Source organism: Caenorhabditis remanei, chromosome III, assembly GCF_010183535.1.
Source record: "Caenorhabditis remanei strain PX506 chromosome III, whole genome shotgun sequence".
Taxonomy (NCBI): Eukaryota; Metazoa; Nematoda; class Chromadorea; order Rhabditida; family Rhabditidae; genus Caenorhabditis; species Caenorhabditis remanei.
The window spans coordinates 5,745,589-5,772,441 of record NC_071330.1 but is presented as its reverse complement, the minus strand read 5'-3'; the positions used below and the strand labels follow the sequence as shown (position 1 = coordinate 5,772,441).

General features: G+C 38.9%; 11 protein-coding genes across 11 annotated transcripts; 8 read left to right on the top strand and 3 right to left on the bottom strand.

Moving 5' to 3' along the window:
* Nucleotides 1-601: 601 nt before the first annotated feature.
* GCK72_009297 (uncharacterized protein) lies at nucleotides 602-1,021 on the top strand (the record flags this gene model as incomplete). The annotated part of the gene is made up of 3 exons (XM_003098123.2): nucleotides 602-656; nucleotides 707-819; nucleotides 869-1,021. 3 exons carry the CDS (start codon nucleotides 602-604, stop codon nucleotides 1,019-1,021), a joined length of 321 nt encoding a protein of 106 aa, XP_003098171.2.
* Nucleotides 1,022-1,487: 466 nt separating this feature from the next.
* GCK72_009296 (uncharacterized protein) lies at nucleotides 1,488-3,112 on the bottom strand (the record flags this gene model as incomplete). The annotated part of the gene is made up of 5 exons (XM_003098170.2): nucleotides 1,488-1,581; nucleotides 1,631-2,402; nucleotides 2,445-2,534; nucleotides 2,588-2,961; nucleotides 3,015-3,112. 5 exons carry the CDS (start codon nucleotides 3,110-3,112, stop codon nucleotides 1,488-1,490), a joined length of 1,428 nt encoding a protein of 475 aa, XP_003098218.2.
* A 1,973-nt stretch (nucleotides 3,113-5,085) lies between these two features.
* GCK72_009295 (uncharacterized protein) lies at nucleotides 5,086-6,678 on the top strand (the record flags this gene model as incomplete). Its single annotated transcript, XM_003098173.2, has 5 exons — nucleotides 5,086-5,193; nucleotides 5,242-5,512; nucleotides 5,557-6,262; nucleotides 6,311-6,460; nucleotides 6,507-6,678. The coding sequence occupies 5 exons, from the start codon at nucleotides 5,086-5,088 to the stop codon at nucleotides 6,676-6,678; spliced, it is 1,407 nt and encodes a 468-aa protein (XP_003098221.2).
* Nucleotides 6,679-6,809: 131 nt separating this feature from the next.
* GCK72_009294 (uncharacterized protein) lies at nucleotides 6,810-8,673 on the bottom strand (the record flags this gene model as incomplete). The annotated part of the gene is made up of 4 exons (XM_003098160.2): nucleotides 6,810-6,951; nucleotides 7,004-7,432; nucleotides 7,481-8,437; nucleotides 8,483-8,673. 4 exons carry the CDS (start codon nucleotides 8,671-8,673, stop codon nucleotides 6,810-6,812), a joined length of 1,719 nt encoding a protein of 572 aa, XP_003098208.2.
* A 367-nt stretch (nucleotides 8,674-9,040) lies between these two features.
* GCK72_009293 (uncharacterized protein) lies at nucleotides 9,041-9,460 on the top strand (the record flags this gene model as incomplete). Its single annotated transcript, XM_003098100.2, has 2 exons — nucleotides 9,041-9,196; nucleotides 9,254-9,460. 2 exons carry the CDS (start codon nucleotides 9,041-9,043, stop codon nucleotides 9,458-9,460), a joined length of 363 nt encoding a protein of 120 aa, XP_003098148.2.
* A 58-nt stretch (nucleotides 9,461-9,518) lies between these two features.
* GCK72_009292 (uncharacterized protein) lies at nucleotides 9,519-10,937 on the top strand (the record flags this gene model as incomplete). The annotated part of the gene is made up of 6 exons (XM_003098145.2): nucleotides 9,519-9,581; nucleotides 9,631-9,801; nucleotides 9,846-10,149; nucleotides 10,233-10,331; nucleotides 10,575-10,709; nucleotides 10,783-10,937. The coding sequence occupies 6 exons, from the start codon at nucleotides 9,519-9,521 to the stop codon at nucleotides 10,935-10,937; spliced, it is 927 nt and encodes a 308-aa protein (XP_003098193.2).
* A 126-nt stretch (nucleotides 10,938-11,063) lies between these two features.
* Nucleotides 11,064-11,658, top strand: GCK72_009291 (uncharacterized protein; the record flags this gene model as incomplete). The annotated part of the gene is made up of 3 exons (XM_003087526.2): nucleotides 11,064-11,274; nucleotides 11,320-11,477; nucleotides 11,524-11,658. 3 exons carry the CDS (start codon nucleotides 11,064-11,066, stop codon nucleotides 11,656-11,658), a joined length of 504 nt encoding a protein of 167 aa, XP_003087574.2.
* A 534-nt stretch (nucleotides 11,659-12,192) lies between these two features.
* GCK72_009290 (uncharacterized protein) lies at nucleotides 12,193-12,828 on the top strand (the record flags this gene model as incomplete). Its single annotated transcript, XM_053727302.1, has 1 exon — nucleotides 12,193-12,828. The coding sequence occupies one exon, from the start codon at nucleotides 12,193-12,195 to the stop codon at nucleotides 12,826-12,828; it is 636 nt and encodes a 211-aa protein (XP_053586879.1).
* A 611-nt stretch (nucleotides 12,829-13,439) lies between these two features.
* On the top strand, nucleotides 13,440-13,885 carry GCK72_009289 (uncharacterized protein; the record flags this gene model as incomplete). Its single annotated transcript, XM_053727301.1, has 2 exons — nucleotides 13,440-13,646; nucleotides 13,706-13,885. The coding sequence occupies 2 exons, from the start codon at nucleotides 13,440-13,442 to the stop codon at nucleotides 13,883-13,885; spliced, it is 387 nt and encodes a 128-aa protein (XP_053586878.1).
* Nucleotides 13,886-14,229: 344 nt separating this feature from the next.
* Nucleotides 14,230-14,865, bottom strand: GCK72_009288 (uncharacterized protein; the record flags this gene model as incomplete). The annotated part of the gene is made up of 1 exon (XM_003087527.2): nucleotides 14,230-14,865. The coding sequence occupies one exon, from the start codon at nucleotides 14,863-14,865 to the stop codon at nucleotides 14,230-14,232; it is 636 nt and encodes a 211-aa protein (XP_003087575.2).
* GCK72_009287 (uncharacterized protein) lies at nucleotides 14,303-16,318 on the top strand (the record flags this gene model as incomplete). The annotated part of the gene is made up of 3 exons (XM_053727300.1): nucleotides 14,303-14,391; nucleotides 14,797-14,897; nucleotides 15,918-16,318. 3 exons carry the CDS (start codon nucleotides 14,303-14,305, stop codon nucleotides 16,316-16,318), a joined length of 591 nt encoding a protein of 196 aa, XP_053586877.1.
* Between the last annotated feature and the right edge of the window lie 10,535 nt (nucleotides 16,319-26,853).

Sequence of the window (26,853 nt, the reverse complement as noted above, 5' to 3'; positions counted from 1 at the left end):
TTAAAACCCCCGTTAATTCTTAAAACCCCCGTTAAATCATAAAGAGCCAAAATTTTTATAGATTTCGTCGCTATGACAACTCGTTTTCCTTTTTTTCCCGGAGCTCAAATTTATAATCATTTGGAAGAAACTGAATGACAAAATACAAGGAATACTATTTTCGAACCATAAAACAACATTGAATCATCATTGTTTTCCTAATACAAAATCATCTTTTCTTCTTCTTTCAATAGTGCGAAATCTATTTCTCTCTGTCTCATCTGTTTCTTTCTTCTCAAGAAAATCATGAGACCCTCTTCTTTTCTTTTCAGTTCAATATCAATTTCTAACAAAACTTCTCATAAAACCCTTCAATTCGCTGAAAAAGTTCACTCGCTTTCAATCCATCCCAACCGACAAAACAAGATCATCAATCTTCACTTTTTCTTTGTTTTCTCATTGAGCTCTGTCTCTCTCGTTTCTTCACGCGTCAAGTACACTTTTTGAATGTTTTCTCTTTTCTCTTTCGTTTCGTTCTTTCTCAATCTTTCCTATTTACTTCACTGAATCTGGCTTCCAATTCCTGACAACTTTTCCGTATATCTCGACGGAAATTTTCAGAATGAACGCCTTCCCAGTGTTCTTCTTCATATTAATTTCTACTTTGATTCCGCCTGGTAAGATTTAAAAACAGAAAACTTCGAGAAACCAACTGAAATAGTTTTAGTGGCGTCTGGAACAGTAAAACGAGCAGTCCATTCATCCGGATGTCCGAAGAACGCTGAATACAAAGAGTGTACCAACATCTGCCCGGATAAAAGTTGCCAAAATTATCTGATGGTAACAAGATATATTCATCTGAAAAATCTCTGGGCCTTCTGAATTTCAGGTATCAACTTGTTTCTCTCTCCGTTGTGGACCACCAGCCTGTATTTGTAAGGAGGGACACGTTTACTTGGATGGAGAAGACAAGAATCAAGGATGTGTGAGAAGAGAAACATGCAATAGATTGAACAAAATTCGTAATCAACCTGTTCCATAATTGATCCTTTTTGAATTGATGGTAAATAATTTTGTCTTTTTTCTAAACCTGATAAAGTGACTTTTTTAAACTTCGTGTAAATTTAGTTCAAATGAGATATTGGAATCATTGGATTAAATCCTAATTCATACGGCCGGGATACTCCAGATCTGAGTTATTGAAGGTACCGTAATTCTACAGTAATCTGTCTCATCTTTGAATGATAATTTGGAAGATAGTCAAGGCAAAGTTCGGTGGAAGGAATATTTTCATTTTTGGGTTACTGTAACTTTCAGTTGTCCAACATTAATCGGATATCTGTTATGCCTATTATCTTGGGCTCAATAGCAATTTTCCGTATTGTTTTAGAATAGTCAGAAGCCACTGTTTTGCATGTCTTCCATTGTTTTGACCTCTCGAATATTGAGATGTTATATTTATAACAAAAACTTCATAATAAATTAAAAGAGCACAGGGTATCACAAAATCACTCGTATTCTGCAATAGACTTGTAATATTCGGATTGATTGGCTGTTTTTGTGTTTGCAGTTTTGGCGAGTTTTCCTTCGAATCCATTCGATCTGAAAATTAATGATTCACATACAAACTATCTATTTTCAGTTCAATTACCTGTCAACTCCATCCCATCGATATCCAGGAGCAATATTGAATCGATTGGGTACCCAGTGACCATGATACGATGGATAGACAAGTTCTCCTCTATCAATCGCTGTATCTCGTCGCTTCTTTTGAATTATATTGGCCATTGGATCCGCTGCATGAAGCACTTCTTTCAGATGAGCATTCATTGCATCATCATCACGAGCTCTCGCCATTGGTTCAGCTGCAACTCTTGCCATTTCTTCCAGTTGTGCCCTTCGATCCTCAATCTGTGCAACTCCTTTATTCCAAGATTTGTATTTCTCTTTCAATTCTTCCGTCTTCTTCGCTTCTCTTTCCTTTTTCTCTTGATCTTCTTCAGCATCTCTTCCTTTTCTCTTCGTTTGCTTCTGTCGATAGACGGTGTCAGCGAATCGTCCACTCACGGAACTATCCATTTCTTCGAAAACCTTGGCATTTTTCGCTCTTAACTTGTCACTTTCCTCCTTCAAATCCTTCGCCGATTGTAATCCTGACCTCTTTCCATCTAAAGTCTTTCTAGAAACCTCTGTATCACTATCCGGTTCTTCTTTCTTTATCATCTTCGGCTCTTCAATCTTTCTCGTTTTTCTCGGCGGACTAGAATCATCACGACGTCGGCGAGGAGGAGAAGAATCTCGGTCACGTCTTCTTGGCGGAGAGTTGTCAGAATCACGACGAGCACGAGCACGTGGCGGGGAGTTGTCACTATCATGTCGAGTTCGGCGAGGCGGAGAGGCACGGCGACGAACTGGAGAATTATCTGAAAACAGAACGATTATTCGGTTTGAGATTAGTCAATTACCACTATCTCTTCGCTGTCGATTTGCTCTAGGTGGTGAGTTGTCGCTGTCGTGACGTTGTCGGCCAGTTGACCGTCTTGGCGGGGAGTTATCTAAAAAAAAAATTTAAAGGAATAATTAAATAAAAAACTTTTTCCGGACCAACCTTCATCACTATCGTGTCTTCTTCTCGAAGGTCTTGGTGGTGAATTGTCGCTGTCATGGCGGTTTCTAGATGATCTCGGTGGCGAGTGATCGCTGTCATGACGCTTTCTTGAAGCCCTCGGAGGAGAATTATCATCACTGTCGTGACGGTGACGCGTTTTTCTTGGGGGTGAATCACCTGGCGACAATGGCTCATTTTTCACTTCTTTCAGAGCTTCAACTTGGGCAAATGTTTGTTTGAATCCATGCACTACCTTGGCTTTTTTGGCGCTTTGCTTCAGTACTTCGATTTCTTCTCGTTCTTCGTCAGATCCGATATCTTTCACTTTTGCAGCATCTACAGAAAGAAACGCGTCTTCTTCAATTAATCGGATTCTGAAAAAATTAAGATTTTTCTTTGAATTTTTTCTTGAAAAAATGCAACTAACCCTTTCGGTCCATCCTTCTTCTTTTTCTTTTTCTTCTTTTCTTGATCGCCGTTAGCAGGTGATAAATACTTTTTCAAGTAATCTGCTTTAGATGTCATCGCTAAAAATATTTAAATGTTAATGTAAGCCAGAAAACGACTAAAACCAGGGAAAAACTTTAAAAAGAAATTCGAAATTGAAATTTTTCCGATTTTTGTCGGTGACCGAGAGAAAGTTGAAAGTTCGGCCAGTGAAATTTTTAGGCCATTTCGAAAAGTTGAGAATTTTGGAGGCAGTTAACTGCCTCCTGCACGAGAAAAGCGCCTCTCTTTTCGCACGCGGTCTGCGTCTCCTACAGGGAGGCACGTCTCTCACTCTCTCACTGGGATTTGAGGGTGTTTGATTGAAAACTGTCAGATTTTGATATTTCCAGAGAAAATTAGGATTTTAAGAATAGAAATCAAAAGAACAATAACAATAATGTTAGAAAATCCAAAAAAAAAGAGGAAAATAATACTGAACAGTAGATAAAACGACAGCTAATATATGGTCAGTTTTGATCGAAAACGGTCAAAAAGCAGTCAACTTATACAAAAATCTGAAACGGATATCTTATTCAGAATATCTTCAGCGTCATTTTCCACTATCAAACTCTAAATTTGGTTGAAAACTGAATTCAGTATAAACTTTACAAAAATCGGTACAAACTCGCGTAAGGACTGAGATTCTTGAGATGTTTTCGAACTCTTTCAGAAAACTGGATGCATTTCACAAAAATACTGAAACGAACAACTTATAGTACTTGTTGTCAGCTACATTTTAAGCTATAAAATATATGTTTTGCTTCAGAATGAACTGTGGTATGAGGTTTTCAAATGCCATGAGAGAAGAGATGATAGGGTTATTGGAAAAGACTTCGTCGCGACGTCTGGAGAAATTATTATTTTTTGTCAAACCTTCTTTGTTTCTATAGTACACAACCCGGTCTTCATTTTTCTAGTTGACCACTTTTTTGTACGATGCGTTCCTGGAAAGTTATGGCTCATGAAAGCATGTGCTCCCTGAATTCCCTAATCGAAGTTCGGGAAATCGGATGTTTTCATTCATCGCGCTATATCTTTCTAAGAAGACTCCGTACAAAAATGTTGTCAACTACAAAAATGAAGATCGAGATGTGCTCTACTCAAAAAACCAAAGATTGGAAAACAATCATTTCTTCAGACGTCGTGACGAAGTGTCTTACAGTAACCCTACTCCTTTTTATGCCTTTTTCGAAATTTTCAAAAAGTTTTAACTCACTTCGTTCTGAAAGAAAACTTTTGTATCATAGCTCAAAATGTAGTTAATAACAGTCGCTAAAAGTTATCCGTTTCCGATTTTTGAATATGGTCCTCAGTTTTTCACAAAACCTCGAAAACCTCCCAAAATCGCCTTATTTTCACGATTTTCAACTGATTTCTCCAAATTTTATACTGAACTCAGTTTTCAACCAAATTTAATGTTTGATAGTGGAAAATGACGGTGAAGATATTCTGAAAAACGTATCCGTTTCCTTTTTTTGAAAAAAAGGGTCGTTTTCCATTTTCGGTCTATACCGGTCATACTGTAGATGGAGTGATATGAAGAGAGTGAACATATTGTATTTTTTGTGGTTATCATCCATATTACAGCACAAATCAACACAATTTATGATTTTTATAACAAAAAAACAAGAAAAACTTCGGAAAATGTTCTAAATTCATAGAAAATGTGAATTCGATATGGTGTCTCGCCATAATTATTCTAGTCCCAGTGTTGGTGTATGTTTTGTATATCAAATTATAGCTAAAAATCCCCTCATTTCATTTATACCACTTTCAGTCTCCAAATATTATGTTTTTCTAGTCGCCGACAACCTTTTCAATTTCAGCAAAAAAAATTCCAGTGTCTAATGCAAGTGCGCTCTATTTGCACGCGTGAGAGATTGGAGACGGCAGACGTCGCTTTTCTCGTGCATTTAGCGTCGCTTTTCTCGTGCAGGAGGCAGTGGCAGTTTTCATTCTGCTTCTTCTCGAATTTCTCGGAATATCAGTTCGAAGATTTATTTTTCATAATGGATTCCAAGGATCAAGAGAAAGAGGAAACTTCGTTTCGCAGAAAGATACTTACAATCGTCGAAACTCTCACCGATATCACAGATGTTTCGGATTTGCAAGAGCATGTAACCCTTATCCAAAGATGAAATCTTTCAAAAAAAAACTATTTACAGCTTCCACTTCTTCATTGTGATGGCTGGGATGAGGTGATCGAAGAGAGATTCGTGAATAAGCAATGTGGATTCCCAGCTTGTTCTCGCGATCCGCCAAAGAAAACAAGAACTCAAATGTTTCAAATCGACAAAAAGGAGGGAAAGATTTATGAGTTTTGTAAACAAAGAAGCAAGTTTTGTTCGGAAAAATGTTATCAGAAGAATCTTTTCGTTCGTAAACAACTCGATGAGCATCCGTTGTGGATTACTGGAATGAATGATGTGAGAATGAGTGAGTCGTTCATCCAATATTCGGTTTCTATATAATAATTCTAGACAAAAAATATGAAGTGCCAGATGAATCATTTGTCAGTCCAGTTCCTGAAAAATGCGAACCAGAAGAAGATAAAGAGCCATCGATCGAGTTCGTCACCGACTCAATCATTGCAAAAGTTCAGAATTTGAAGCTTAACGAAGAATACGAAGAGCCAAAAGTGATAGATTCAGATGAACCAGAAAAAGAACCATACAAACTCACGGAAGACGATAAAGACTTCATCAAATCAATTCGTAAATTCAAAACTGCAAATTTCGGACCATCCCCTGTTGCAAAACCTACGCAGAAAATTGTGAAACCAAAGTTATCGGAGAAAAACCAACAGAAAGAAAATGAAATTTTGGCGAAACTTCGGGAGAAATATGGAAACAAGAATGCGAAACAGAAGAAACCGCCAATCATGATTGATGCTCCACAATTTCATCCGAAAGAGACTGCTGAACCGACGGAAACTATCAGAACAACCACAGTTGAGGAGAAGTACAAATGGCTGATCGATCTAATCAAGTCGTGGTTCACTGAAGAAACTCGTAAACTTGCTCGTGAAGGACCTCGTTCAAGAGGTGGAGATGTTGAACAGGTTCTGATGGATTTTCTGTCTGGAAAGAAAATTGATACAGAGAAATTAGTTGATTTGCCGAATCTTGACAAGTATAATGTGAAAGAGAAACGATTGAATATTTTCTTGCATTCTGTCAGACATCAGTAAGTTGCTTTTCTGTTCGAACTGTTGCATTAAAAAATCAACTTTAGCTGGGCGGATCTCGAAGCACGTCTTCATTTGACACCAACTCGTCGTGATCTTCTTAGTCGTGTCGCCACAACATTCCATTTGAATGCAGAAAATATCACTGGATGGAATAAAAAGGAACTCAACATTATTGTCATCGCGCTCTTCATACTGTAAGTTCAAAACTTGATGTAGTTTTTTCAACTTTTCGGATTTCAGAGTTTGTTTTGTCGACGTGGAGCTCGGTGACGACTATTTTAAGAAAGAGAATCCATCTCCCGAACTTTCCGCAGTGTCTACTGATCTTTGTGGAATTGACTCATATGAACTCACCGGTTTACACGATGTCATCAAGTCTCAATGTGCTAATGATTATTCGGTTTATGCTTAGAATTTGTGATTGCTACTTTAAAATATGAACTTTACTTTGATTCCAAAAAAAGAAACAAGTTGGATTAACAAAAGACAATAATTAGAAAAGCGAATACATAGAAAAGGTGGTGCACACGGGGATACGTCAAATTATTGGTCGTCGTCAGAGTTTTCCTCCTCGGAGCTTTCACGTTCACTCTCGAATGTTCCTTCTGGCAACGAGTACAGACGAATAACCGGTGATTGTGGGTCCTTCATCAACAAGTATTTTCCTGGCTTCTGCTTCATGCAACTGAAAATAGGTTAACAGTTAACATAGATTTATTTACAAAAAATGAATTTACCTATCAATGACGCATCTGAGGATTCCCCAGCAGTTGTCCATGTTCAAAGCAATGTTACTGGCGAATTCGGATGGTTTCACGTATTGCGTATTCAGGATCGAGTGATTTTGAGCATTTCTCGAGATGTTACGGGATACATAACCGAGTTTCATGGTGTCCGATCCCGCAAGAAGAGCTTGCAATGTCCACTTGGCAACCTTCGCAGAATTGTTCTTGATTTCGGTAGCCATCACAGCTCCCTTCTGGACGTCAAGCTTTGTTCTCCAGTCAACTCCTCCAGACTGTGTGCTGTCCCATTCGTTGAATGCCTTGATGGTGAGGGTCTGTGTCTCATTTCCGAGTCCATAGATTACTCCATCCAACTCGGTACGGCACACCAATTCAACTGGCTTACCGTCAACACCGTTTCCAAGGCTCCACTTGCGATATCTAAAATGAAATATTTTATTCCAATCCAATTGACATTTATTATCTTACTTGTAAGCAGTTCCGGACTCTCCAGTTTCATCATCTTCGAATGGAGCACGTGGATTCTTGAAAGTGAATCCTGGTTCGTTTCTCTTCACAACCTGCCGACGGAAGTTTTGGTTGATGTAGAATGCTTCTGTGGCAAGGTCTTTAGCATTATTCATACCTCCATCGAATGACGGTGGCTCGGCGCTGGTTTCAGAGACAGTAAGAGCCTCGACAGGGTTCAGAATTTCTCTGGTATTTCTCTTATCGAAAAAGAGCTTGTCTCCGACTCTGTATGCAACGATATCCCATGAGTAGACAGATCTTGGTGCAGTCATCAAAGTAGCCAAAATGATATCAGTTCCGAAAACATTTCCTACTCCGCTTTGGGCAAGTTCTTGAATAACTGGATCATCAGTTGTGGTGACATTGTAGAAAACTCCAGCACACTTTTGGAGGGGAATTGAGTTCTTTACTGAGACGCGATCAATAGTCTTGTCATAATATTGAAGACTTCCGTATTGATGATCTCCGATATCTTCTCCTCCTGGAATGTTGGGAAGCGCGAGTTTGGAGAAAGCACTGAGATTCATTTCCTCGAGAACATTCCATTCTGGGCGAACTTGAACAGAGGGAAGGCGCTCTTTCGGTCGATCTCCTCCGAATCTACCACCTTGACCGCGTTGTCCTTGACGAGCATTTCCTCCTCGACGTTGCCACATCTTGAACGCGCGTTGCTGCTCCTTGGCGATACTTCTCTTCATTCTCAAGTTAGTCGACTGGTTCACCAGCTCACGTTTCTCGACTTCCTTCTGCATCATCTTGCGGAGATGCATTTGACGAACGCGGAAGTTACGTTGAGGATTACGAGCCATTGGTCTAGAAGTGTCAACGAGTTGGAAGTTGTGCTCGTCCATTCCGTGAATGTAATCGAATTGACTTCCAGCATTAGCGGCTGATCCGTAGACACGCTCATTGTATCTGAACAATCGGATTGATGTCGGAACTCAAGCATAATTAAAATACCTCTCATTTCCTCTTCTATAGAAGCGGTCCACTCCAATCCAGTCAGCAACGCGACCGATACGATCAGCCTTGTTAAATTGTTGGAATGGGACGGGTTCCTCAGCTGAACAGCTTGTTGTCAATGGTCCCCATCCGGACGTGTTGTCAGCTAGTGACAAAAATTCAAATTTCGGTAGTTCTGTTGTAGCCATACCTGAAAATCGATGAGTTCAGTCAAAGTGTTCAGTTTTAGGCCAACAGTGAATTACAAGCTGGGGACAAGTTCCAAATTAAATGAGGCGGAGTTCTAAGAGTAAGATTATTTTTTCCTACATTTAAGAAAACGAAAACTCAGAACATTGACAAAAAACCAGTAAGAAACCTGAAAACGCGTGGCGAAATAAAAAATGGAATAATTCGGCACGAAAAACACGCAAACACTGTTGCATGAAATGCACCAACAAATCGTTTGCGTGTTTCCCGTTTTTTTTTCGATCGAGTGCATTTCTGCTGGAGTTTCATTGATTTTCAGAAGACTTAAAGTGTACTTCATCTGATTTTAGGAACGGGTTCAACTTGATGAATACGGTGCCACAACGTACACGCGTCATTCAGCTGTACAGACAGATCTTGAAGGTGGCAAAGAACTGGAAAGCGAAGGAAGAACCGAACACCATCTCTGAACGACAACAGATAATTGCAGAAGCCAGAGAAGCTTTCCGTGAACACAAAAAGGTAATAGATTGCGTTTTTGTGTTCGTATCAAGTCAATAATAACAATTATTACTAAAGGAGACGGATCCACTCGTTATTGGCAAGCTCATCTACAAAGCAGAGCAGCGTATCGTCCAGGCAGAACATTATGGAATACCACACGCAAGACCAGAATACCTTCCGCCTGATACCGCTTATTCGGTCCGCACTAAAACCCAAAACTTCCAGAAGATGTCAAGAAAGCGAAAAACTGAACGAGACGGTCCAATTCGGCGAGACCAATGAAATTCTCATTTTGTTCAAAAGATATTTCTGTAGTGCGTCTAAAATTCCAGATAGTTTGATGGAATTAGTGATAGAAAAATGTAGTGAGAGCCCAGATTATGCTGAAGAATTATCTGATAATGTGAGCTACCCTGTAGACATTTTTAAGCCAATAAATGATCTACATTCAGGTATTCAATAGTGATATAGTCACTTCACATGAAATTCGCTATCAATTTCAAATCAATGTCATCAAGACATTCATGTCTGGAATGGAAAAGAAAGGAGTACCAGTTCCTGATGCAATTTACGATCGGCTTGGTGTTCTCATGGGATTACCAGAGAAGGAATTCGTAGAAAGGGTTTGTCTGGAACATTAAAATGTCACTTACTTCTGAATTTTCAGCTGTATCTTAATGAAGAAGGTGACAAGGTGCTGGCTAAATTTTCCGAAGCAATCAATCAGCTCTCGATGGGAACAACTGGATTATCAGTTTGGCAAGCATCTTGTGATCTTGCAAATCTATTCCGTCTAGTTCCTTCATCCGAGTACAAGCGAGTTGTAGAGCTGGGCTCTGGGTGTGGAGTCAGTGGGATGGCGATTTCAAAATTAAGTAATTGCGAAGTTGTTCTCACTGATTACGATGATAATGTGTTGGATTTGCTGAAGAAAAACGCGGTGAAAAATGGACTGATGTCTGAAGAAGATGGTTGGTATTTTTGTGGTGAAATTCCACCTGTTTTATTCCTTGCTTTTCTGCGGAACTCATGAATATATCATATTCAATTTTAGGAGACACATCAATAAATCAAGCCAAAATTCGTTGCCTTGACTGGTGTGATTTCGATTTCACCGAATGGAAAGAACCCGCGGATCTCATTATTGCAGCTGGTAAGCCTTCTTTATTCTTACAATTTCCATCCAATTTCCTTCTCGATAAAAGAAAATTTCCTATTGTCTCTTCTATAAAAAGATCTATAAGTTTTCGCTTCTTTTCCCTATTAAATGGCTTTCAACACTCTTATTTTCTTCTCCTCTCTCTTTCTCTCATTATTCATGTCCTCTTATGCCGAAGAGAGGCTCTTCTCAATCTCACTTCACTGCGTCTCCTCGCGCTTATTCTTCCATTTTCAGACGTTGTCTACGATACTGCACTCCTCGCATCCCTATGCAGTGTGCTTCGTCTTCTACTTCGCACTGCGAAAGCCGCTATCGTCGCTTGCACAAGACGTAACGAAGCGAGTATAGGATGTTTTGAACACCATTTGAGTGCGTTTTTTTTAATCGAAGTTTTTGCTTCAAATAACAGTTTTTCAATAAAAATGAAATATTGTCTTTTCAGAATGTGCCAAGCTCGAAATAGTGGAGTATTTTGAGTACGAAAACGGCGAATACCGCACATTAGACGACCTTTATTACACTCATCCGTCGAACTTCCCATTCTTTTCCTCCCTCAAAACTCCTACAATTTTTTATAATATTCAGCCGAAGAAATAAATATGATTAGTTTAATATACCTTATTGTTTTTTCCTATGTTATCGGTGATTACTACCGTTTTTGCTTATCTTTATCTTTTTTTTATCCTTTCTCTGAAATTTCAGTTAGAAATCTTTCCATTCCAGATGGCTCCAACTCCTTCAACTCCGGTGACTCGAGAGGAGATCGAAACGACATTCGCTGCAATGTGCACTGAACAAAAACCGAATCTTCTGAAAATATCTCAACTGAAAATGGTGCTCCGTGCTCTCGGATACGATCCACGCAACACGACTGTTCAAGAAATGACGAGAAAGATAAAGGATGGAAGAAGCAAATTGATGTGTTGGCATGGAGGTAGTGCTGACATTTGGCGGAAATTTTGAGTGTGTTTTTTTTCAGAGAAAGACTACATGGATGTCGATGAGTTGTGGACTGCATTGCAATCAAAAGATGATGAAGACACTACAGAAGACAAGTTTACAGTCGAAATGAGATCAGCATTCAAACTGTTTGATCCAGAGTGCAAGGGAGTCATCACAGTTGAGAATTTGAAGATGGTAATCAAGATTCTCACCAGTCACTTCGAATTTATTATATTTCCAGGTTGCCAGAGAACTTGGAGAGACTTTGGGCGACGCCGAGTTCGACGAAATGATCCGTGAGGCCGGCGGCGACAAGAAAACTGGAATCAACGAGCAACAGTTTTTCGAAATCATGAAGAAGACTTGCCTCTACTAGATTATGACTTGATTTAATCCATTTTGTGTCATCATCTCTCACCCTGATATCTCTAATTATTGAATCTCTAAATATGTACTTAGATCTCAAACATTGAATGAAAATATCTTTTTTTTTGAATTGTTAAAGTTTTTAGTTTTTCATAACCGTTTTATAGGAATTATCTGAATATACGAAAAAATACAGACATATTTTTTCATTTTGTGGTACGTTTAACAATTCAATTCGTCCTCTTCCCAAAAAACAACGATGATCAATCATTTGATTCTTTTATTTTTCTGGAAAAAAAGACTTATATTTCATCTTAATCTTTTCGAAAACTTGCAACATAATATACAACCCTCGATCGGTATACAACGTACCTGTCAATCATCCCCTGAAACCATCTTCACATATGGTTTATCTGATTTCCCACGAGCAAGAAACAACTGAAGGGGCGGAGTCTGCGTCCTATGGGCAATTGGGGTAAGAGAAGAAAAGGTATTCAGTCATCCCAACTGACCGTCCATTTCTCTTCCGAGTTCTCTCAAGAAAATGTCGTTCGCTCTATTCTTGACTCCCCCACCACCTTCTGGTTCTTCTATTCCTTCTGAATCTTGTATTCTGAAACAGAGAAACTTCAATCTGGCGAGACATCTCCTTATGGAAGTATCTCGATTCGTTGATCATCAAGTCGACGTGCAGAAATCGACGAATCCAACTCGTCCACGTCTTCCATCATTCTTCGTGAAGACATTCAATTATCTGAAATCTCAGGAGACGTCATTAAAATACGTGGATTCATATCTCAATATTCTTCCACATACCATCCAAATGCAGCTGTTAACTGAATTCGGACCATCAGAAGATTATCCGAAATTAGATGAGAAAGGATATTTCATTGAGACGCCCATTCCACTTCTCGATCAAATTGTTCAATTGGAAAAAGATGTGATCGATTACGTGACGAATGCTTACAAGTGCACTGGAAAGGTTCTTGATATACCACATTCATTCTACAAAACATACGATCGATTGGTTGGAGAATCGAAGGGAGTCAATGAAGAAATGAAGAGAAGAATCCTTGGAGTCACTGGAAATATTCTCAGATCAATCATCCAGAATATTGGAAATCAAATCGATTCATCCTACTTCTCTCGTTCGACATTCAATCACTTGCAACTCAGATAATTCTTTCCTTCTTCTTTTTTTGTTTTTTTCTCGGTTGTCATGATAATAATTGTTGCTAATAAATTTTAAGAGTCTAAAAGTTTTATTTTTGGTTTCGGTGGGTATGGGTACAATACTATATTTAGTATATGTTTGAGATTTGTAAGTATTTGCATACATATGTGAAAGATCATTTAGCTGAAATTTTCACAGTGTACTTCTCAAGAACAGATTGACTGGAGATAAGGAAGTTGGAAACTGAAAAGAAGTAAAAATATGTAGATGACCACGTATTTAAAACTCTTGGAGAACCATTCGAAGCACTGTATTCAGAAAGTGTTGACGAAAAACAAGAAGTTTTGTTTGAAATATTAGTTGATTCAAGGAGATAGAAAACAAAATGTATATACCTTGCCAGTTGTTAAATGCAATTTCAGAAAAGACGATTTGATTTTCTTTTTTCTGAAAATGAATTTTATCTAGTTTTATGGTTCTTCGTGAAAAATTTTATTTGATCCTCGTTTTTTGATAAATTTTATCAATGAACCGCGTTTTTTTTGGGTATTCAAACCAGACTTTACTTTTATTTCATAATTATTTTTTCCTTTTTCCCCTTCTTTCCTACTATTCTCATGAATTTTCGAATTGTCAACGTTCTACATCTCCTGCTGAAGATATTCGAGGAGTATGAGGACATACCCGAGGATTCAGAGACGTCTCGAAAAGAAGCAATGTTTGGCAATAGACTAGCTGGTCTCAATCTGGAAGCCGAAAATGGATCAATGGATATTGAAGAAGCGGATGTGATCGAGATTGAAGAAGATGTTGATTGCACCCGAGTTTGAAGTGAGTTATTTAAAATCTCAATGAACTGTCATATTCATGTTGTGTTTTCCAGGCGTTCGATAGTGATGATACTTCTCCAAACCAAACATTCCGATGGGTCAGCAAAGAAGATGTTGAAAAAGCGTTAACCTACTACAGGGGGCACTTCAAAGGGACATCGCTCTGCACAGGCAATGTTCTCTCGCTTCCGCTGGCTATCTTCAGATTATCTCCAGAAGCTACCAGATGTTGAGAGTGAAAGAGCACCATACAAAGGAGATAGATGTCGGCTGCTTGCAACCTCTGTCGATCGTCTTTTTGAAGAAGTCAAGAATCGACTAGGTGTCTACTTCTTTTCAGTTTCCAACTTCCTTATCTCCAGTCAATCTGTTCTTGAGAAGTACACTGTGAAAATTTCAGCTAAATGATCTTTCACATATGTATGCAAATACTTACAAATCTCAAACATATACTAAATATAGTATTGTACCCATACCCACCGAAACCAAAAATAAAACTTTTAGACTCTTAAAATTTATTAGCAACAATTATTATCATGACAACCGAGAAAAAAACAAAAAAAGAAGAAGGAAAGAATTATCTGAGTTGCAAGTGATTGAATGTCGAACGAGAGAAGTAGGATGAATCGATTTGATTTCCAATATTCTGGATGATTGATCTGAGAATATTTCCAGTGACTCCAAGGATTCTTCTCTTCATTTCTTCATTGACTCCCTTCGATTCTCCAACCAATCGATCGTATGTTTTGTAGAATGAATGTGGTATATCAAGAACCTTTCCAGTGCACTTGTAAGCATTCGTCACGTAATCGATCACATCTTTTTCCAATTGAACAATTTGATCGAGAAGTGGAATGGGCGTCTCAATGAAATATCCTTTCTCATCTAATTTCGGATAATCTTCTGATGGTCCGAATTCAGTTAACAGCTGCATTTGGATGGTATGTGGAAGAATATTGAGATATGAATCCACGTATTTTAATGACGTCTCCTGAGATTTCAGATAATTGAATGTCTTCACGAAGAATGATGGAAGACGTGGACGAGTTGGATTCGTCGATTTCTGCACGTCGACTTGATGATCAACGAATCGAGATACTTCCATAAGGAGATGTCTCGCCAGATTGAAGTTTCTCTGTTTCAGAATACAAGATTCAGAAGGAATAGAAGAACCAGAAGGTGGTGGGGGAGTCAAGAATAGAGCGAACGACATTTTCTTGAGAGAACTCGGAAGAGAAATGGACGGTCAGTTGGGATGACTGAATACCTTTTCTTCTCTTACCCCTATTGCCCATAGGACGCAGACTCCGCCCCTTCAGTTGTTTCTTGCTCGTGGGAAATCAGATAAACCATATGTGAAGATGGTTTCAGGGGATGATTGACAGGTACGTTGTATACCGATCGAGGGTTGTATATTATTTTGCAAGTTTTCGAAAAGATTAAGATGAAATATAAGTCTTTTTTTCCAGAAAAATAAAAGAATCAAATGATTGATCATCGTTGTTTTTTGGGAAGAGGACGGGGGAAATTTGGATGTTTTGTTGCAAGGAATGTGAACAGAAAATAAGGATTGATTCGAAAGGGAAAAGTACAATGAAAAACGGGGGCGTTTGATAAAAAGGGGAAACAGGTGTTTAGTGTATCGTCGATACTTCTCATGTGTGGAGACGGGGAATTCAGAGAAATGACTACCCATATTTGCTATAATTTAGATTAAAAAAGAAAGGATAGTACAGACAAGATGAGAAATGAGGAAAGAAAGAATTTGATTGTTTTGTGTTATATGTATGTTTTGTTGACCAATTTTTGGACAGAACTTCGAGAGAATTACATGAAAAATTACATGGAAGTCGAGAAGAATACGATATTGCCCTGGGGGAAAGAAGGGGATGCAAGAAAATGAAAAAGGGAAAAAGAATATGATATGGGTGGATGTGTGATGAGAGAAAGAAGAAGAAAAAAGTTATTTGTTGGGGGATGGTTAATATGTGAAGTTGTTAGCCGGATTCAGAATCCTCGCTGACTTGACGACGTGATGGAAGTGGAGAACATGAAGCACAAGATGATGACATTGAAGAGATGAGAGCACGGGCACGTCTCCATAACCGACGAGGAGTTCGAGATCCTCGTCGCGGAGAGCTCGTACTTCCATTGTCCATTGGCTTCAGAAGGGCAACATCTTCAGAAGTCTGAAAGCAATCAGTTGATGAGAAGAACAGTCGAGATATTCTATTGTAGGAGTACCTTTGATTTTGTTTTTTGAAGTGATCGAATCTGTTGTTGTTTTCCATTGCTCTGATTCTGACTGCATCCAATTTGATACTTCTTATCGTATCCATCGAATCGGTGATCCAGAATATCTTGAGTTTGTGGAACAGTTCCATTCGCGTAGACTGGCTCGAATCGTTTCGACGCAATTTCAGCAGCACGTGGGTCTTGTTTTCGAACTTTGTCGTATATCTGGAATATTAAGTAAATTAAATCTATTTCCTCATTTCGGAAACTCACCCTTCGCTCCAAACTATCATCTCGAAGATATTCCAAAGCATTCGTTGCCAATGGATTGTTTCGAACCTCTTCATCAAGAGCCACCCAACACATATGATTCGCTTCGATCGCCTCAGCTGTTGTTCGCCCTTCGGGTACCACACTGGCCAGCAGTCTGAAAATATATTTATTTGGAATAAATCTATCATTTGATAGAACTCACTGAAAAACTGGTACTCCGATTTTGAACAAGAAATCGATTTGAACAGTTGGAACATATGCATTCGTTCGATCCATCATTTCCAATGGTTTCACTCCCAATTGAAGCTCAAGATCTCCTTGTGCGAAGAACTCCAAATAGATATTTTCAGCGATTCGCTTTGCATTGTAGAAATTTTTTGCTTGATCCGAAAGATCCGAAGCAGTCATAACAAGACACATAAGAAGATAACGATGATCAAGAGACATTGGATTGTACCCTTCAGAAATCATTGTCTTGATACGTTCTTGTTTTTTGAGATGAGCAGATATATCAGTGGCAAGAATCACTTCACGTATCGTATTCACTATCGTTCTGAAGTCTGCGGCTGGTAAATTCTCCAATATGGAGCATTCTTGTTGCTGAAGCAATTTTATTGTCTGGGCGAAGTGATGTCTCTCCAAAACACTCCCTTCAACGCTGTACAATACAGATAGAGGTGTCTTTTGAAGTGATTGCATTTGGAATGAATTAGTTGTTCCCCGATGATCGATATCATGACACAAGCAAGCAATTAGTAGAGAAAGTCGTTCCATATCACTCAGAGCTCTTCGAATTGCATCTGTTCGGAGTGTCAACCAACAGAAATGAGTAACTGCGAATGCGTGAGACCAATTGTGATATGGAACTGGACGATATCCGGCAGAGACACGGAGAACCAAATACGACAGTTTTCGTTTATTGAGTTTATATTGCATCGAGAATCCGAGATCTTCAAAGAACATCATCGACGCCCGATGGAAATGGTTTTCTCCGACGGACCGAGGTGGAAATGAGAAGTCGGCGAAGTTCTGACTGAAGTACCGCCAGTCTCGGAGAGGGTCGTTAACGAGGCGCATGATGTCAACTTCTTCGATCTGGAATTAATAGACTATTTTAGTCATTTGCACTGAAATTGCGTTCAAAAAGCTTCAGCCTAGATCCTAGTCTGAGGCTTCAGGCAATATCAAAAACCCACCACAGCATCCTCTCCTTGAATTTTGAACTCCTCTACCATGTGTATCCTCGTTTGAACTTCTTCGATTTGTTTCGCCAGGATCGCCTGCAAAAATGCATTCATACTGGAGAGAAAGAGAAAGAGCCTTCCACCGGAAACATGCTCAACACAACACTAGTCAATTTTCAGCTGATCAAACAATTCAAGTACATTATGAAAGGAATTTGATCAATTCATTCGGAAATATCGAAGATCAATAGATCATCTACAGTACTCCTTGAACCCGAGGATGTCCTCTGACATCAAACTAAACTTACATGAGCAATGGCGTTGGAGACGAAATACGAGAATCGTTTGATGTACTTCTCGTCATGACGCGAGAATCCGTTCTCCTTATTGTACAAAATGATGACTCCAATCAACGAACCTGAAAAAAAGTTGTGTTCTGATTTTTTGATTTCCTTCTTTTTCATTTATTCGAACACAATAAAAACCAAAAAGAATTATTCGTTCTTCTTCTTTCTTTTTCTTCCTCTTCTTTCCACAAACTGAATCTAAATTAATTCTGAAGACCCAACAACGACGTGTTCTCTCCAAGACATACTACGAAAATGAATTCAAAAAACGAGTGAACTACGATCATTTATAACGACAAATGATGTTCCTCTACATATCTCTTCAATATATTTCTCATTATTATCATCCACTTCTTTCTCTTTTGATTTTTAAATGACACCACCTACATCCGGTGTCTGTTGATGACAAAACATTTGTTGAGAGATTGTTTTCGAAGAAAGACAGAAACAAAAAACACCTGTCGATTTGAAAGAAAAGTGCAACATTTCTCTCCTTTCGGCGGTGCTGATTCTTCTAGAAAAGAAAACATAGAGAACGTTGCCGAAAGTGCAAAGAATTGTGTCTTTCAAAAGACGAAACAGTTGGAAAGTACAAGGACACGCTCGAAAGTCGAGACGCACACAGGACATCTACCGTAATACTGTGGAAGTACAACGAAGAATTTCCAGTCGTGTCTAAGTAGTTCCTTTTTCGTTCAGATTGGGAGCCAATCAGTGAGAAAACGGATTTAAAAGCGTTTCTGTTCGATTGAGATCAGTTCTATTTTTGATAGATAGGTGAACTATTCACCGTGAACAGGACGCACATCGAGAAGGAAAAATACTTGAGCCTTCTCGAACGAACATTTCATAAGAAAAGTCTTGAGGGAGGATTTGTATTTGAAAAGAAAATCCTATGACCTCACACCTCACTTAATTTTTTTTACAAACTATGAAATTTTTCGAGAAAAAAACCGTTCCAAAAATAACTGATCTCTTTTCTTTTCCATTGTCCCCTCAAAATTCAAAAAGTCAACAAAAAGGCGAAAACTTCCAGCATAATACCCTTATTCCTCTTCTCATGTCATCGATATAATCCCTCTTTTCTATTCAAAAAACGTCGTTTTTCCCGAGAACACTCTTCTCTAAAATTTCGAGTTTTTCTCACTTGTCTGCTCTCTCCATCCATTTTTTTTCGCCAATTGTTTTCCCATTATTTTTTCTCGCCCGCTGATATTTATGTCATCGTTGTGGTTCGTATGAGGTTGTCGAGAGAGAAAGAGAGAGAAAAAAGAGGGAAATGAGAGTAGAAGTAGCGGTGAGAGGATGAAATATGTGTCAAAGAGTCGTCCCTCCAATTTCTTCCAATGTTTTCCACAAAAAAAGAAAAAGAGAGGAAGAAAAGAAAATGAGCAAGAAAAGAACGAGAAAACACAAGGAAATTGACTCATTTGTCATTCAGAAGGCATGTTTTAGTCAGCAAATTTGAAGACAGTTCTATCCATTTTTCTCTCAACTTACATGAACTGTCAATCATTGGAAAAGCAATGCAGTTTCTCGGTTGAGAAGAGCATTGTTGATCGATTTCCGGATCGAAAAACGGGCATCTGGACACGTCTGGAATGTTCATCGTTCGCAGCGTCGCCGCCACTTTCCCCACAATTCCGACATTCATTGGGTACTTTTTTCCCTTCATCAGCATCGTCTCGTTGTTGAATAGAACCATCTGCTTTTGGTCTTCATCGTGAAAGAATACGGCATATCTGGAAACAATTTCGGTTAGATAAGATCCTCCCCATTTTTTAAAAAGAAAGTTCTATCAATTTTCCTTTGTTCGATGATCTTTTTTGTGTTCTTTGTATTCTAGAAAAAAGATTCAAAGAAAATTATACTTTATAGCTACGATTCGGTCGAGATTTTATAGATTTTATGTGTTCGGAGCTATAAAACAATAGAACTCAACTACCGTACTTTTCAGCTCGAAAGTCATTTCGAAAAGAAAAAAAAATCAAAAGTTCAAATGAAAACAGAATAAAAACTCACTCAGACGCTCCTATATTTTTCCTGGCTTCAGCTATTATACAGCTAACGAGTGCACTTAAATTGTTAGTCAGACACAGAAATTTGTCGAACACCGACATTGGAACGAGCGGTGAGAGCACCGTTCGATCAGAATCCGTCGACGCGATCGAACTCGTCTCATCCAAATCATCCATTTTCACAAGCGGTCGACTCAATTTTCGAACGATCGGAACGTCGGGAAGAAGCTCGGAGAGACCAGAGGAAGTCTGAAAATATGAAGATATTTATAAAGAAAAAGTATGAATCAAAATGAAAAAAAGAGGTGGAATGTATTCTGATTGACTTCACTATTCTTTAGTTTTTCTTCCATTAGCGTCAGAGAAACGACTACGAAAAGTAGGAAATGTATGGGGAAAAGTGGGTGGAGTCTCCGTATGACGTGGAATAATCTTTATGAATCTTAACGAAACAAAGGCAATAAAGTTATGATGAGTGAGAGAGAAAAAAGTTTCTGAGTAAGAATGAGAAGATGATTGAAAAAAAAGAAATAGACAGTAAATTGCCAGCTGATGATGATGATGATGATGATCAAAATGTTCGGTGGTTAGTCTGAGGGCTTCATCCTCTTGTTCTCTATTTGTCTAAAATAGTGACAGATGTTGAATTTGAACTTTTCGAGTCGAGAGAACCATAGAGACCAATATGGGAAATGTGAATGAAAATACCCTCAGAACACTGTGGATCGTAAATTCGGAGGCCGAGAAGAAGCAACAAAAAACTATCTTGAAGGGGTTTGTTCATAATTTCTGACTCCGCCTCTTTTATGTAAAGCCCGCCCAATTTCGCAATTTGGCGTCCTTCGACGAAGTTTGAGATCTACATCTCAAAACGATAATAAGCATGTAATAAGTCACAACGAGATTTTGCGTCATTTAACTTTCCAGAACTTTCAAAATGGATGATTTTACTAATTTCCATGTCAATTTCCACGCTAAACTCCAACAAAAAGAGGTCACCACGTCTTCTTCTCAACTCACCGGTTCTTCTATGTCATATCTCAACGATGCTCCCCAATCATCTTTCGTTCCTCGATTCTTTAATTGCATCTGTAAATTTCGATTCCGTGTCTCATTATTGTTGAAATGGAGAGGAGGATGTGATGTTTTTCTCCAGACTGTCGGACTTGCAGACGGTTCTGAAGGAGATTTTGTGGCATTTGCGCCTGTGAATACTGAAAAAAAAACAAGTTGAGATTATGAATTCAGAGATATAAACGTTTGCTTACCTGTCATGCCTCCGCAACAAGTCGACCCGCTAGCTTGATGATGATGGTGGTGGTGATGATGGATGCTGTCACCTGGAAACGATTGAAATAACACCCTTCAGAACCTTTGCTTTTATACACGAAATTTCATTTCTCTGATACTCTCTTTTCTATTATAAAAGGGGGGACAAAACAATTAAAAATACGGTTTTTCTTTTTCTTCTTTTCGGAATAATAATGCAAAAATGTTATGGGAGAGCGAAAATCGAAAAATAGGTGACAGTTTTCGGCTTCATTCCTACACGTATACAGTGTTAGAACTATTTGGTAAGCCATGTACATGGAAATTACTAGAAATATGTCAAAAAAAGTATTTCGGTTGGGGAGAACTCAGAATTTCACATTGAAAGGTGATGGTTTGAAAAATTGAAATTTCAACCAAAACAGATTTTTGATCAGTTTTGGAACGGATTTTGTTCCGGAAGGCTAGAAAAACTGCTTTCTGATTAAGACTAAACCGTTTCGATTCATTCTATCCTATCCTTATCTTGTATTCATATACATATCAAAAAACTACTTCAGTAAAAGAAGAAGCTAAGCCGGATTATAGATTACAAAACACGATTATGACGAGTGAGAGAGAGAGAATGAGAGATTGAATAGAAAGAAGCCATACATATCAGAAAACTAGAGAGAAATGAGAGAGAGAAAATGAGTCAGAAAAGCCACGTAAGCACCAGGAAAAGAATGAAAGCTCTAATGAAAATCAAGAAAACTACAATGTTAAAAAAACGAACAGAGCGTACTTACCTCTCGCGGAATTCGCACAAATTGTCTGTGTCGGCGGAAGGTGGTGAGTGATGGTAGTTGGTGAAGAGTTTCGACGCAATTCTAGCATAGAACATACGATCTTTTTATGGGGTGAGTAGTACAGGAATTCAGATGAGGCGAATAATCCAGAAGAAGATCGGCGGCGTTTCGTGGTTATTTTGTATTTATTTTTAGTGGAGGAATGCTCCGCTTCTTCTTCTTCTTTCCGTTTCTTCTTCTCTGAAAAGAAAAGTTCATTATTAAGTGCGAAAGGTCATGACGAAGATAGAGAATTTCTACGAAAAAAGAGAAAAAGATGACAACGACGGGGGAAAAACGACGACAAAAAAGCTCTGTGGTTCTATTCCCAATGGGTGTTTTTCACTAAAGCGCCCATTTTTGACTGACTGGTAGCAGGCAATAGACGAAAAAAGCAGCCCATTTTAAGAAATAAGGCGAGGAGAGATGCGAGACGCAGGGAGAATGAAAAAGGGAACACCGGGTAGTGATGCATTTATAAAAAGTTAAAAACAAAGCAAAAATCCATTTTATTCCAAATGAGAGAAATGAATATATTGCGAGTAAAAAGAGAGAATTGAGAGATGTGCGCGAAAAGAAAGACGATGGATACGAGAGTTCAAGAGAGACGCAGCAATAGAAAAGTAATTGGATCGGCGACATCTCGGGGGCGCTTCTTCCTCTCTTCTTCTATGCCGCCCTTCGACATTCTATCGTTTCTTCTTCCGTTCTGAGTAATGTCTATGTATGTGTATGTATGTGTGTGTTGTGACCAGAAAATGATGAGATGAATAATACAACCTCAATTCAGGTGTTACTTGAATCTAGGAATTTTCAGTCGCGTTTCCAGATCTCAAGAACAGATCATGATATTGTTGGAATTCTAACGATTTATAAGGAATTCTGAATAAACTTTCTTCAGAATACTATATCGAACACAGCGATCCGAAAAAATCAAAATCTGAGTTTTTCAAATTTTCAAAACAAAAGGAAAAGTCACTTGAGCTCCGAAACTCGAATAGTTTCCAGTAGCAAATAAACAAGTTAAAAATGACAACGACACATACAAACATGGTGATTGAGTGTGTGGTTGGCAGGTGATGAAGAAGTAGTAAAGAGAAATGAAGGGGAAAAAGAGCTCGTTAGAGAAGCACAAATTAAATTTAGAAAAACGCCCTGAGCCCATGGAGGGGAGTTGGAGCAGGTGGGCGTTTGATGGTGAGCCATGACTACAAGTACTACTAGTTGCTCGAAAAAAAATGAAAGGACACCCGGTGTCGGATGAGGAGAGAAGGGTAATAAATAACCGAGAGGATTTCCTGGAAGGTTCTATGAGAAGAAGGAGGACGCCTCACTGGTAGCATGCTTTAGGACACCGCGAGAGACATTTTTCTAGAAAAGGATGAAGCAGCAAAAGAACGAGAATCGTTTAAAAATGAATGACACCACCGGTGGTAGCAAGAAGAAGCAGTAGCACGACACCAACATCAGTAATTCAGTAGCGTCCGTCCGACGACATCGACTCACTACCAAAAAGTGACAGAATTCGAGATGAGGGGGCTGGCTGAAGAGAGGAGGAGGGGGGACGGTGTCGATAGCAAAGACAAGTGAGAGAAAAAGAAATGTGGGCGGGGCATCAGTGAGTGAGACATATCAACGTGTGAGAAGAACACCTTCCATTCCTTTTCTCTCTCTTTTTGTTTCAATTAATTGAGAGAGAGAAAAGAAAGAGATGGGAGATTGAGGCGGAAGTTAGAGAAATGAGAAGAAGAAAGGCGTGGTCGGGAGGATAGAAGAGAAGGGTAGATTAATCGGATGTGAGGGAAAGAGGAGAGAGGATTTGTTATGATATTAAATAAGATGTACTAAGTCTCGGGGAATTAGATACCAGGATGAGAGAGTATAGTTGAAATTTTTAAAAAAAACAAGGAAAGTTGAGACTAGAAAAATGGATTACGGTTGTTTATAAAGAACACCTCGGAACACTTCCGGAAGTTGTGGTTCTCCAGATAATCCCGTACTTCACGAATTCAAGAAATCGGCATCGGTATGAGAAAGAAAATTAAAAAGGTCTGGGCCTGATCTCCATTAATGTATTAGACGGAGAAGTGCATTGTCTAGACAAGCTCTACGTCAAACAGATTTCAAAAAATTCAATGATATCTCAGTATCGAAATCTGTGACCACCAGAGCGAAAGGTATCTATCGGGAGAAACGAAACAGAGCAAACCCCTTATTAAGATTTTTCTATCACGAGCAATCTCTAAATAGATCTAGACGAAAACACCTAGGCAACCAATAACAAAGTGTCTTATGATCATCTTTCTTAACGAGCCGAATCTGTCCTTCTGATCCCAAAAAAGAGTCCAGACGTACCAACTCTCCCTCTCTCTTTTTCTCTCATCTTTCATTTCTTGTGCTTCGTCTTGAGAGGGGAAACCCGACCTGGTTTCCCACGGTCACCTGTTTTGTTGTGTTTTGTCATAAGGCTAGCCAGAACACAAGTGCATTGGGTCATCAGAAATGTCCAGTTGTGGTTCTCTAATTGTTCAATTGAGAGACGCAGAGAAACAGTTCTTTCTTATCATTTTGGAGTTCACTGAGAGAGACGAAGAAACGCAGAAGCACTTTTCTTCTACTTCTGGAATTCATATTCCAAGTCAACCCATCACATGCGATATGATGATGACGATGAAATAGAGGAAGAGAGGGAAGAATGAAAATGATAACGAATTGGGGAATGAGAGTATCAGAGAGATAGGTGGTGTGCGCACACGCGATCTGACACTCTCTCTCCTTTTTTTTCGCCTTTTTTTCTTTTCCGATTCGGAATGAATGACCAACTATCATAGGAACCAACACGATTCCTTCGCCTTTATTCGAGAAACGGCAAGTAGAGACCGTAAAAAGTGACAGTGTTAGCGCCTCCTCGCGCACCAGATGATTTAATGACGTGGTGATAGAGGAATTTGTGAGAAATTTGGTGAAAGGGAACAAACACAGACTACACGTGGGGAGGTTTAGTGTGGTGATGAAATAATAATAAAAAAAGAAGAAGAAGAACTATCTTTTAGTGTTCAGTTTATTGAGAGGAATATAGAGGTAAAAGTCAAAGGTTGATAGCTGAAAAGTTGGAAAGATCAGAGAGGATTCTGAAAAAGAAGAGAAAAGAAAAGAAGATGACTTCAGAGTTCATATGATGACGTGTGAGTTGGTTCGTGCTGGTTGGTGGCGACTCGAATTTCGGAATATTCCCGCTATAAAATTCACGGAAGTCTCTTACGCATGAATAAGAGGCGAATGCAATATGAAACATTTTGGTGGCTACAGGAGTCAACTACAAAGAACACAATCAGAATTCTGTAGGAAAAGAAATGTGGGAAAAAAATATCTGGGAGGGAAGATGGAATCATGAATGGAAAACATGAAATCAAAATGTTTTCTGACCAACAAAACCCAATTGGAGCTTGATAAGAGAGCGTGAGAATGATGATTAAAAGAGACGATAACCTGGGTTTTCAGTTTTTCAGTTTTTTATCAGACTATTTCAGTAGAGAACATTGATTTGATTATTAGTTAATAACATAGAAAAGAAAAGAAAAACTTCGGTTTTCCAAACCAATAGAAGATAATTCAAATTATATAAAATTCGGGGACCAGCTGTCTAGACTGCTAATTTTCAACTTCTCAGAAACTAAAAACCATCGGAAAATTCTGGTTCGAAAACTACATTATTTTCAGAAAACTTTTCAGTCGTCTAGGCCTTTTAAAACAGGAAAATACACTCTAATTAAAGAGGTGTCTTAAAGGGACAACAATCAATTTGCCATACACACACCCTCTCATTATCGCTCCAAAAATAAGGCAGAGAAACGAAAAATAATCAGCTGATAACAGAGAGACACACAAAATAAGAAACCTTTCTGTTAATTTTCTTCAATGCTTACTCGAGAAAACATTTTTAAAAATCGGGAAGCGATGGTCAACAAAATGCACTTAGTTTGATGAGAAAACTGGGATAGAAGCGGAGAAAAAACACAAATAAGGCTTTGGAAGAGCTTCAAAAATGGAATCAGGAGCAAATTGTGACGTCAGACGAAAAATGGAAAAGGAAAATGGGCCAGTTTGGGAAGGCATTTCCTCTCCCGCACCGAACAATTTTTGTTTGTTTTTTCTTCTTCCTGTTGGTTGTGATGCACTGTCAAAATATGTCGGAAGGAGGTGGGAAAGGGAACAAAATGACGAAAAAGACAAAAAAGAAACAACAAGTTCAATGAGGAAATGGGCGGAGAAGTGAGAAAAAACGGAGAGAAAAAAATAGAGAGATGGAATAGTAGAGAGAGTGGCGAGAGAGAAACACACGAAATGATGAATAAATGCGTTTGGCTGGTTGCCAGCTGACGAAGAAAAAGAAAAAAAGAAGAAGACGAGAATATATATTGAAAAGAGCATTGGGAGTAGAGGAGGGCGCAGTCAATTAGAGAGAACACATGGAAAAGAGAAGAAGCAGACCGAGATAGAGAGAGAATTGAACGGGATTTCGGATGAAAAGTGATCTCCCTTTCCCACGGAAAATCGGAAATGATGAAACAAAGAGAGAACAGAGTTTAGTAGACAACGAACAGCTGGTTCACAGGGGTGCAAAACGCAAGGTCGCTTAAACGCGCTCCGTCGCTCAGCGGTTGGCACGGTGCCAAAAACTAACTTGGCTGAGTGCCAAGTTCAAGTTTAGCGTGTGTTTGTCGCATCTTTCGATGAAAAACGCGACGCACACGCATCGCGACTCGGCCGGTAATTTCAAAATTTTTCGTTGCGGACCTTACGCCTCGCACCCCTGTGTGGTTAAAGAGAAAGAGAGACGCACGAGGATACTGTAGTTCCAGATAGAACAGCAGTCTTCGATCAGGAGCAACTGACAGATGTTCGATGTGTTATATTGTATTTACAACAAAAATAGAAACTGAAGAAAAGAAAGAATCAGAGGAGATATAAATTTGAGAAGAATGAGCAGTAAAAATAAGGATCAAGACGAATAGAAAAATAAACGAAGAGTTGAGAGTTCAGAGATT